We start from the raw sequence: 12,554 nt of genomic DNA on the forward strand, positions 1-12,554 counted from the left end.
TTTATTCAAGAAAGCAATGGCCATTACCACAAAGACTTTTTAATGACTTTAAAAACAAAAGTGACGTCACAACCGCGATACATAACATACCGCTTGGCCCTGCAACAGTAACAAGGAGGGTGGAGTCACTCAGAGGACGTGGATCGAAAAGTTTTAAAGGACTTGTCACTCTGTGAATATTTTTCACTGGAGTTCGATGAATCTCTGGATATAATGTAAACAGCTCAGCTTGTTGTATTTGTCAGAATGGCTTTCCAGGATTTTACAACAAAGGAGGACTTCCTCACTCTTTTGCAATTAAAGGAGAGAACGAGAGGTGAGGATATTTACATTGAGTTTAAAAAATATATCCATGAAAATGACATCCCCATTCATAAACTGGTGGCAATTACTACTGATGGGGCTCCAGCAATGCGTGGTGTGCGCGTTGGTTTTATAGCACTGTGTCGTAATGACCCAGATTTTCCCAGCTTCCTAGATTATCACTGTGTGATTCATCAGCAGGCCTTGGCTGGGAAGGTCATGGACTTTTCTCATGTAATGACACTGGTGGTCAAACTGATAAACTTGATTCGAGCAAAAGCACTTCAGCACCGCTTATTCAAGACGTTATTGGATGAGCTCGATGCCGCTTACGGAGACATAATTCTTCATGCTGATGTTCGGTGGTTGAGTCGCGGCAAAGTGCTACAACGATTTCTTGACTTGCTGCTTGAGATAGACTTTCCTGTCAACAAGAAACGAGGAGCTGTCAGATGATGTGTGGCTACTGGATTTAGCGTTTCTAACAGACATAACTGCTAAATTAAACGCACTTAATAACGAGCTCATGGGAAAAGACCAACACCTGACCCACATGATAAGCGCAGTAAATGCTTTTAAGGCCAAGCTCGGAGTTTGGATTTCAGATTTAAAGAAAGGGGGGCTGACACACTTTCCCAACTTGGAAAAAAGGTTACCGGCTATCATGGAAAAAAATGCTTTTCGCCCTGAGCAGTACTGTGCTCACTTAGACAAACTGGCAATAGAGTTCATTCGGCGTTTTGGGGAGTTAAACGTCATGAAAGATATTGCTGCATTTATTTCAAACCCATTTCTGCCGATCGATATAGAACAGAAAGCAGCCAAACTCCAGCAAGTATTTGGTGTGCCAAGTGATTCTGAAATGGAAGTAATTGATTTGCAAAATGACATCAAGCTTAAAGCAAGATCAGGGGACGGTGACTTTTGGGGGCTTGTCAGCAGGGAGAAGTTTCCTTATCTCACCGCATGTGTACTAAAAGTCAGTGCCTACTTCGGGTCAACTTATTTGTGTGAAATTGCATTTTCACAGATGAAAATTATTAAATCTAAGTACAGGAGCTCTCTTACTGACAGACACATCACAGACTGCCTCAGACTGACTGTCTGTAGTTATGAGTCAAATTTCAGGGAACTAGCAGAAAGTATTCAGCCCCAGTTATCACACTGAGTGCAACAGTCAATTTTTATTCATTTATTTTTCGTGTTGAAATAAAACTAAATAATGAAACTTAGAATTACAGGTGTGAAGTATTGTAATATTCTTCAAAGAAAGACAGCTATGGCCTGTTTGATATGCCAGTTAGTGTTTTCTTATTTGAACTAATTTGAAAGTTTGACAAAAGTATTTTGTGTAATTCAAATACATTTAGCCCAAATAAAAAGCCTCAAATTGGAAGTACAATCTAAGCTGTGTTTTCTCTTAACGATTTAGTAGGTAGATCTTGCCTTTCACTAAGGTCGAGGTAGGGGATCTTGGGCTTAAAAAGTTTGGTGACCACTTATGTAACATCTTTTTATAGTGAAATATAAGTGTGTTGGATGTTACTATTTAATACCCAATGGTTTGAAAATCTTGCTAATCAATTACTACCAAAGTCTCATTAGTGTTGGTTAATCAGAATTTAATTGTATTTGTATATAAACATAAAATATAATTTGCATGTATGAGAAAATTAGGGCACTCAGCATTTTTTTTCAGTAAGCCAATATTCCCAGTAAAACCAGATTTCATAACCTTGTTATACCAGTTAGGGGCACTTTACAAAAAAAATTGGGTAATGGCAGCCTATTTGTCCATACTAAATCCCTACAAGCAGTGAAATTATAGTCCCTTTTGAATGTGAAATGAGGGTTAATTACTGTTTAAGGTCACTGAAAAATTCTTCTGCCTCTTTTAATGATAATGCTGTGGGATGTTTTGCAGGCAGATGTGACTACAGATGAGTCCTAGGTTCATTGCTTCATCCCAAAGTTATCAGGCACACATGTGAACCCAGATTTTGCGTTCAGATTTTGAAAGTGGGACTTGAGATGAAAATGCTACCAGCTAAATTGCAGCTGATACCAAGAGTCCAGTTAGACTTGCAGCCAAAATATAAAGAAGCCGTGTCCATTGAGACTGTCAGGACAGGCAGATAATAGACCAACATTAGGATGAGTTAAAGTGTAACAGGGGCCCAAACTCAAAGGGTGATGAGTACAGGACTGAAAATATTTTATTTGAATGCATGGAGTATATGGAATAAAGTAGATGGTTTTGTAGTGCATTTGGAGATTGGCAGATATGATCTGTGCATCACTGAATCGTGGCTAAAAGAAGATCATTGATGGGAGCTTAACATCCAAGGATACACCTTGTATTGAAAGGATAGACAGGTAGTCAGAGGGGGTGGGCTGGCTGTGGTTTTTAAAAAAAAAAGTAATTAAATCCTTAGGTGATGTAGGATCGGAAAATGTAGAATCCTTGTGGATAGAGGTAAGAAACTGCAAGGGTTTTTTTAAAAAAAAATCTTGATGGGAGTTACAATACTGTGCATGTGTATAAAGCTCGGGTGCCAAAGACTCTTGCACAGTACTTTAGTAATTATGTATTGCACTGTACTGCCGCAGGAAAAAATGGCACGTGAGTGATGATGAACCTGATTCTGATAAGAATCCGTATTGTGGGTTTAGAGTGGGAAGGGGGGCAGGGAGAGGGGAGGGAGCAGGAAGCACCAGAGAGGCATTCTGTAATGATCAATAAACCAGTTGTTTGGAATCAGAAGACCTTGCCTGGTATCTCAGAGCTGAGTGTATTTGCATCGCACCACCCACTGCCCCAGCACTCCTGACCCACACCCTCCCATTCCCAATATCCTTTGCTCTCACCAGATTTACAAACTTTCCGTGTGCTCCACATTGACAAATGCAGTACTGTGCAAAAGTCTTAGGCACCCTGCCTATATATACGTGCCAAAGATTTTTGCACGGTACTGTATATACAAGCCTTCAAACAGTTACCAGGATGTTGGGAGCAAATTTCAATAGGAGATAGAAAAGGCATGTAAAAAGTGCAATTTTGCAATGGTCATGGGGGTTTTCAGTATGCAGTGAGATTGGAGAAAATCCAGTTGGTGCTGTATCCCAAGAGAGGGAAATTATAGAATGCCTGTGAGATGGCTTTTTAGTTCCCACTAGGGGAACAGCAATTCTGGATTGGTGTTGTGTAATGACCCAGATTTGATTAGGGAGCTTAAGTTAAAGGAACTCTTAAGAGGCAGTGATCATAATGTGATAGAATTTACCCTGCAGTTTGAGAAGAAAAAGCTAAAATAGGATGTATTAGTAATACTGTGGAATAAAGGGAATTGGAGGTATAGCAAGGAGCTGGCTAAAGTTGATTGGATGGGGACGCTAGCAGAGATGATGGCAGGACAACAATGGCTGGAGTTTCTGGGAGTAATTGGGAAGACACAGTAAAGATTCATCCAAAGATGAAGGATTCTCAAGGGAGGATGAGGCCACTGAGGCTGACAAGGGAAGTCAAAGACAATATAAAAGGAGAAGAGAGGGCATATAATATAAGCAAAAATTAGTGGGAAGTTAGAGGATTGGGAAGCTTTTAAAAACCAACAGAAGGCAGCTTTTAAAAAAAAAAAGCCAAAGAGAGAAAAGATGAAATATGAAGGTAAGAAAACCAATAATATAAAAAAGGATACCAAATTTATTTTCAGTTTAGAGTAAAACAGTTTTTTAAAAAAAGAGACATGAGTGGATATTAGGCTGTTAGAAAATGATGCTGGAAACATAGTAATGGAGGATAAAGAAATGGCAAACAAGCTGACACTGTTTTGCATCAGTCTTCACTATGGAAGACACTAGTAGTATGCCAGAAATTTGAGTGTCATGGGGCAGAAGTGACTATTGTTGCTATTACTAAGGATAAGGTGCTTCGGAAGCTAAAAGGTGTGAAGGTAGATGGACTACACTGCAGCGTTCTGAAAGAAGGAGCTGAAAAGTTAGTGGAGGCATTAGTAATGATCTTTCCAGAATCACTAGATTCTGGAATGGTCCTGGAGGACTGAAAAATTGCAAATGTCATTTCACTCTAAGAAGGTAGGGAGGCAGAAGAAAGGAAATTATAGGCTAGTTAACCAGACTTCAGGGTTGAGAAGATGTTGGAGTCTATTATTAAGGATAAGGTTTCAGGGCACTTGGCACATGATAAACTAGGCCAAAGTCAGCATGTTTTCCTTGAGAAATCTTGCCTGACAAAACTGTTGGGAATTCTTTGAGGAACTAACAGGCTGGATAGATAAAGGAAAGCATGCTTATTTGGATTTTCAGATGACTTGACAAGGTGCCACACATGAGGTTGCTTAACAAGATAGCCTATGGTATTACAGGAAAGACAGTAGCATGAATAAAAGCTTGGCTGACTGACAAGAGGTAAAGAATGGGAATAAAGGGGGCCTTTTCTGATTGGCTGCTAGTGACTAGTGCTGTTTTGCACTGGTTGAGACCACTTTACATAATGTCAATGATTGGATGAAAGAATTGATAGCTTGGTTGCCAAGTTTGCGGATGATGTGAAGGTAGGTGGAGGGGCAGGTAGTGTTGAGGAAGTGGTGTTTCTGTGGAAATTCTTGGACTGATTGGAAGAACAGGCAAAGAAGTGACATGCAATATAGTGTAGAGAAGTGCATGGTCATGTAATTTGGAAGAAGGAATAAAAGTATTCACTATTTTCTAAATGGAGAGGAAAGTTAAATTGTAGGTGCAAAGGGTCCTTGTGCAGGATTCCTGAAAGGTTAATTTGCGGGTTGAGTTGATGGCAAGGAAGGCAAATGCAATGTTAGCATTCATTTCAAGAGGATTAGAATGCGAAAGCAAGGATGTAATGCTAAGGATTTATAAGACATTGGTCAGGCTGCACTTGCAGTGTTGTGAGAAGTTTTGCATCCCTTATCTAAGAAACATTGTGCTGGCATTGGAGAGAGTCCAGAGGAGGCCCATGAGAATGATCCCAGGAACTAAAGGGTTAGCATATGAGTGTTTGATGGCTCTGGGCCTGTCCTTGCTGGAGTTTAGAAGAATGATTTGGTGGGGGGGGGGTGCTAATAAGTTTGCTGCAGTGGAATGGTGGAGCAGACTTGGTGGGCCAAATGCTCCTTTGTTTTGTGGTGTAAGCTGAAGAGAGCATTAGAAAACACTTGAGTTTAATTTCTTGACGGGATTGAAATGGAGGATTCCAAATTTGTGTGAGCTGATGTTTACTGTATCAATTTTTGCTACTTCTGTTAATGTTTTATCCTGGTAACCATGATGAGAATTGACAGAATCATAAACACAAATTTCAACATGTATTTTGTATTTTACTGTTTTTTGGGCTGTTTTCATCTAAGCTTCAGAGTTAATATGATCTATTTCTAAATTTGTGATTAAGTGTCATCAGCATGAAATATTACTAATAGGTCTCAAGCTTGCTGTTTTGGTTGTGAGCAAGCTTTTGGCAGCTATAGATCATGTAGGCTTATGATGGCTGTGTAATCCTTTAAAACTGGTTTCCAGGGTATTCTTCATACATAGGAGATTAGGGGTTCAGCAGGAAGAACTAGAATTTGAAAACAATTATAGATCCAGCTACCAGATAATTTGTGGCTTTTGTTGTACTGAGGTTTATTTTTGGACATGGCAAAATAATTTGCCTGCTGCTCATAGTTTTGCTTTTGTTTCTACTGGTTAGTCAACAATTTTGGCACGACGGAATGTTTCCTAACTGAATGTAAATTGTTACAGTTTTGGATTTGTTTTAACACTAATTACGAAGAAGATATTGACCTGATTTTTCCTCACTCTTATTGGTAGATTTATCTTGATGTCCAGGTTAAATCTGAACAGCTGATGTGAGGAGAAGTACTTGTACGGGATTTTCCAATTTGCTGCTTCTACATAGAAGTTATACAAACATACAGCAAAATCTATCACAAATCTCACCCTATTCACAATTAAAGAAATAAGTGCCTTAATCTATTGCAGCACGCACACAAGTGCTGGAGGTAATGGTGTGGGGGGGGGGGGGGGCGGGGGAGGGGAAGGAGGACTAGCTCGAAGGTGACAGAGGAAGACAGGTGGGTAGGAAAGGTAAAGGGTTGGAGAGGAAGGAATCTGATGAGAATGGAGAATGGACAGTAGAATAAAGGAAAGGAAGAGTCATCTCAGGTGAAGTGAAGAATTAAGAGGCCAGAGTGGGGAATAGAAGAAGAGGGGATAGAAGGAGTACTTTTTTACCAGAAGGAGAAATCAGTGTTCATGCCATCAGAATATAAGGTGTTGCTTCAACCTGAGGGTGGCCTCAGAGTGGCACAAGAGGCTGTGGACTGACCTGTTGGAACTGGAATGGGAATTAAAATGTTTGGTTGTTGTTCCACTTCAGGCAGATGGAGCAGAGGTGTTTGAAGAAACTGTCCCCCAGTTTACAACGGGTCTCACTAATCTAGAGGAGCCCGCATCAAGAGCACTGGAAACAGATGATCCCAGTTGACTTGCAGGTGAAGTGTTGCCTCACCTGGAAGGACTTTTTGGGGCCCTGAATTGAGATGATGGAGGAGGTGAATTGGCAAGTGTTGCACTTTGGGAAGGAGATTAGTGGGGAAGCATGATTTGACAAGGGAATCATGGAAGGTGGTGGTGGGGGAGGAGAGGTGAAAATGTATTTGGTGGTAGATCCCTTCGGTGAAAATTGCAGAGAATGATGCATTGGATGTGGAGGCTGATGTTGTGGTAGGTAAGGTGAGGAGGAAATCTATCCCTATTAAGGCAGTGAGAAGATGGGGTGAGTTTGGGTGTTCAGGAAATGGAGATGTGGATGAGGGCAGCATCAGTAGTAGAGGAAGGGAAACCCAGTCCTTTGAAGGAGGACATCTCTGATGTTCTGGAAAAGAATGTCATATCCTGGGAACAGATGCGGCAGAGATGAAGGAATGAGAAAAGGGAATAGCATTTTTAAAGGAGAAGGTGGGAAGTGGAATAGTCAAGGTAACAGTGGCAATCAGCAGGTTTATCAAAAGAATCAATTGATAATTTGTCTCTAGAGATGGAGACAGAGATTGAGAAAGCTGGGGGGGAGGGAGGTGTCAGAAATAGGTGAAGTGAACTTAAAGGCAGGGTGCAAGTTAGAAGCAAAGTTGATGAAATTGACAAGTCAGCATGGGTGCATGTAGCAGCACCAGTGCAATTGTCAATGTAGCGGAGAGAAAGAGTTGGGGAACATAACCAGGGAAGGCTTGGAATATGGTCTGTTCTGCATAGCTTGCGAAAAGGCAGACATAGCTGGGGGCCCATGCGGGTGCCCATAGCGACCCCTCGAGTCTGGAGAAAGTGGGAGGAGCCAAAGGAAAAATTGAGGGCGTGGTCCAGTTCTGCCAGATGGAGGATGGTGGTGGTGGAGGGGAACTGGTTAGTTCTTTTATTGAGAAAGAAGTGGACAGCTGGTAGGCCTTCTTGATTGGGTATATAAGTGTATTGGGACTGAACAACCGTGGTGAAAATGAGGCGGTCAGGTCCAAGAAATTGAAAGTTAATGCGATCTAGAGCAGGAGAATATCATGAATATAGGTGGGAAGGGTCTGAACCAAGGGGGATAGAATGGAGTTGAGGTTTGAGGATGCGAGTTCAATGGACTAGGAGCGAGCAGAGACAATAGGCCTACCCAGATAGTCAGGTTTGTAGATCTTGGGTAGGAGGTAGAAGCGAGCAGTGCGGGGAAAGAACTGAATTTAGCGTTGGAGACAGTTTTCGAATGGTCTGGAATGTTTTCAATGGATAGGTATGAGGAGGTGTCTGACAGTTGCCACCTGGCTTCAGCAAGGTGGAGGACAGTCTGCCACACTACAACAGCAACCCCTTCATGGGTTTGATGGTAAGAGGGCAGTGCATTTAAAGGAGGTAAGGTTTGTGGAGAGTGCAGAGCTTGAATCTATTTCCTTGATGTTTATAATACTCAACAAATATGGTCTCTGTATATTCTCTAGACTTTGGTTATTAATTATATTTAAAATTTGTATCTGAAAGTTGGAGTTCACCCATTTTTGGTATATTAATTTGGTGGTGTTTGCTAATGTGAAATCAGATGGCATTCATAATTATTATAAATCTGGTTGTATTTGTGCAGTGGGGTGCTGCGTTTTGCATGTGCTAATAAGTGTGAAGAGGTGGCACTGAAGAGCTCTTGATGGCCAGTGAAGGTGGAAGAAAATTATTTTGGAGAGGTGGGTTGGGAGGAAGAGGTATGACTGCATGAGTATCCAATTGCTGCCACTTCTCCCCAGGAAAGGAGCTCCATGGACCAGACCATCTTTTCCCCATGTCTTTGATAATCCTGAGTCAAAGCAAGATCTCTGATCATAGATGCCATTATGTAATTACTTTGATGCTATTGGCTGCAGCAGTGATAATTGTCTTTTAAGAATGTGATTTAGTGTAAAAGGCAGAGGAGTACTTTGAATTGCATCTATTTCATACTTAAAGCATAATTAATGAAGGTTATGGATTACTACCTTCTGAACTAAATTCCATTGATATGTCATCAGGAGAGCAATATGACAGAGACCTGAGAGTGAAATATGGGAAGGGCCTGGTTCAGTTCCAGTAAGGTGAGACCTCAGCAGGAAATGGGCACAAACACTTAAGACATGTGCATAATGCTGACTGTGTCATTTACAGGTGCTTATTTCCAGACATTTGAGCTTGTCTTTCCTTGGGATGTGAGCAATGTAAAAATGTTACTGTTCTCTGCTTCCACCTCACTGGCTTGCGTGTTTTTGGTAGCAGCTGTTATGTTAGTAGGAACATTTAACACAGCTTGTAAATTTTAAAAGTAACATTAATTTGTGTTTCAGGGAAGAAATCCTTTCTTTCTGGAGCCGTCAATCATCATCACAATTACTGATGGAAATAAGTTGACAAACAATAGTGGTATACAGGAGGAGGTAAGTTGTGTGTTGTTTTCATCAGTGAACGTATCAGTTTAGGTTTATAGACTTTTCATCCTGTGGCAGATAGGGTTGTTCTTGTTTCTTGAGTGTGATTTAAGATAAATTCAACGAATGGGCTAATTAATTAACTTTTCCAGTCTCTTTTGTATGACTTGTATCAACTTGTTTTTAAAGCTGTTTTTGAAAAATCTTTGGTATCTTAAGAGTGTGAGTGGGCCAGTGAAGGAGTGGAGCTTTGAGGCTTTGACTCGAGAGGCTTTGACGAGAAGAGGCGGAGGGCAAGCTAGCTCGCAGTTAGTTTTTAACGATGTCTCCTGAGACGGTGATGTGCCTCTCATGTGAGATGTGGCAGTTTTGGGGGAACGCCCCTCTCCCGCAGAGTCACATCTGCCAGAAGTGCATACGGCTGGGCGATCTGGAAGACCGTGTAAGGAATCTGGAGCAGCAGGTGGATGACCTTCGACTCATAAGGGAGAATGAGGCAGTCATAGATGAGAGCTACAGGGAGGTAGTCACACCTAGGCTGTCGGAAGCAGGTCGTTGGGTGACAGTCCGAGGGGGGGAAAGCGAAGGTGAGCAGACAGGTAGTGCAGAGCACCCCTGTAGCCATTCTCCCGAATAATAAGTTTACTGTCCTGGATACTGTCAGCGGGGACGACTGACCAGGTGTGAGCCACGGTGGCAGGGCCTCCGGCACTGAGTCTGACCCTGTGGTGCAGAAGGGTGGGACGGAGAAGAGGAGAGCTGTCGTCATTGGAGACTCGATAGTCAGGGGAGCAGACAGGAGATTTTGTGGATGTGAGAAGGACACCCGCATGGTTTGTTGCCTCCTGGGTGCCAGGATCTGGGATGTTTCTGATCGGGTGCACGACATCCTGGTACGAGAGGGAAAGCAACCAGAAGTCGTGATACATGTTGGGACCAACGACATAGGCAGGAAGAGGGATGAGGTCCTGAAGTGTGAGTTTCGGGAATTAGGCAGAAGGCTGAAGAACAGGACCTCAAGGGTGACGTTCTCAGGATTGCTGCCAGTGCTACGTGACAGAGATGGTAAGAATTGGAGGAGATGGCAGTTGAATGCGTGGCTGAGGAGTTGGTGCAGGGAGCAGGGTTTTAGATTTTTAGATCATTGGGATCTCTTCTGGGGAAGGTGGGACCTGTACAGATTGGGTGGGTTGCACCTGAACTCGAGAGGGAGAAATATCCTTGCAGGTAGGTTTGCTAGCATGGTTCGGGAGGGTTTAAACTAATTTGCAAGGGGGATGGGACCCAGGGCAATAGAGCAGTGAAAGAAGTGCATGGAGTAAAGCCAGATCTAACATACAGAGAGGCTTTGAGGAAAGAGAAGCAAAATAAATGGTGTAAAGACAGTAAGGTAGAAGGGCTGAAATGTGTGTACCTCAATGCAAGAAGCATCAGGAACAAAGGTGATGAACTGAGAGCTTGGATACATACATGGAATAATGATGTAGTGGCCATTACAGAGACTTGGCTGGCACCAGGGCAGGAATGGATTCTCAATATTCCTGGATTTCAGTGCTTTAAAAGGGATAGAGAGGGCGGAAAAGGGGGAGGAGGGGTGGCATTACTGGTCAGGGATACTATTACAGCTACAGAAAGGGTGGGTAATGTAGCAGGATCCTCTTTTGAGTCAATGTGGGTGGAAGTCAGAAACAGGAAGGGAGCAGTTACTCTACTGAGGGTATTCTATAGGCCCCCTGGTAGCAGCAGAGATACAGAGGAGCAGATTGGGAGGCAGATTTTGGAAAGGTGCAAAAATAACAGTGTTGTTATCATGGGTGACTTTAACTTCCCTAATATTGATTGGCAGCTGATTAGTTCCAAGGGTTTAGATGGGGCAGAATTTGTTAAGTGTGTCCAGGATGGATTCCTGTCACAGTATGTGGACAGGCCGACCAGGGGGAATGCCATACCAGATCTAGTACTAGGTAATGAACCGGGTCAGGTCACAGATCTCTCAGTCGGTGAGCATCTGGGGGACAGTGACCACCACTCCCTGGCATTTATCATTATGGAAAAGGATAGAATCAAAGAGGACAAGAAAATTTTTAATTGGGGAAAGGCAAATTATGAGGCTATAAGGCTAGAACTTGCGGGTGTGAATTGGGATGATGTTTTTGCAGGGAAATGTACTATGGACATGTGGTCAATGTTTAGAGATCTCTTGCGGGATGTAAGGGATAAATTTGTCCTGGTGAGGAAGATAAAGAATGGTAGGGTGAAGGAACCATGGGTGACAAGTGAGGTGGAAAATCTAGTCAGGAGGAAGAAGGCAGCAGGTTTAGGAAGCAAGGATCAGATGGGTCTATTGAGGAATATAGGGAAGCAAGAAAGGAGCTTAAGAAGGGGCTGAGAAGAGCAAGAAGGGGGCATGAGAAGGCCTTGGCGAGTAGGGTAAAGGAAAACCCCAAGGCATTCCTCAATTGTGTGAAGAAAAAAAGGATGACAGGAGTGAAGGTAGGACCGATTAGAGATAAAGGTGGGAAGATGTGCCTGGAGGCTGTGGAAGTGAGCGAGGTCCTCAATGAATACTTCTCTTCTGTATTCACCAATGAGAGGGAACTTGATGATGGTGAGGACAATATGAGTGAGGTTGATGTTCTGGAGCATGCAGATATTAAGGGAGAGGATGTGTTGGAGTTGTTAAAATACATTAGGACAGATAAATCCCCGGGGCCTGATGGAATATTCCCCAGGCTGCTCCACATGGGGAGAGAAGAGATTGCTGAGCCTCTGGCTAGGATCTTTATGTCCTCGTTGTCCACGGGAACGGTACTGGAAGATTGGAGGGAGGCGAATGTTGTTCCCTTGTTCAAAAAAGGTAGTAGGGGTAGTCTGGGTAATTATAGACCAGTGAGCCTTAAGTCTGTGGTGGGAAAGCTGTTGGAAAAGATTCTTAGAGATGGGATCTGTAGGCATTTAGAGAATCATGGTCTGATCAGGGACAGTCAGCATGGCTTTGTGAAGGGCAGATCGTGTCTAACAAGCCTGATAGAGTTCTTTGAGGAGGTGACCAGGCATATAGATGAGGGTAGTGCAGTGGATGTGATCTATATGGATTTTAGTAAGCCATTTGACAAGGTTCCACACGGTAGGCTTATTCAGAAAGTTAGAAGGCATGGGATCCAGGGAAGTTTGGCCAGGTGGATTCAGAATTGGCTTGCCTGCAGAAGGCAGAGGGTGGTGGTGGAGGGAGTACATTCAGATTGGAGGATTGTGACTAGTGGTGTCCCACAAGGATCTGTTCTGGGACCT

At 42.8% G+C, this 12,554-nt stretch overlaps 1 protein-coding gene across 3 annotated transcripts in view; it reads left to right on the forward strand.

Annotated features, from left to right (window-relative positions):
• LOC134348147 (integrator complex subunit 6-like) overlaps window positions 1-12,554 on the forward strand; it is a 123,014-nt gene that overhangs the window by 37,364 nt on the left and 73,096 nt on the right. For all 3 annotated transcript variants that reach the window (XR_010018361.1, XM_063051099.1, XM_063051101.1), the window contains exon 4: window positions 9,183-9,272. Coding sequence is in view for 2 of the 3 variants with exons in the window: in XM_063051099.1 (XP_062907169.1) it covers window positions 9,183-9,272 (90 nt within the window). In the remaining variant the exon portion in view is untranslated. The remainder of the gene's footprint in view (window positions 1-9,182; window positions 9,273-12,554) is intronic.

This window comes from Mobula hypostoma, chromosome 6 (genome assembly GCF_963921235.1).
Source record: "Mobula hypostoma chromosome 6, sMobHyp1.1, whole genome shotgun sequence".
Taxonomy (NCBI): Eukaryota; Metazoa; Chordata; class Chondrichthyes; order Myliobatiformes; family Myliobatidae; genus Mobula; species Mobula hypostoma.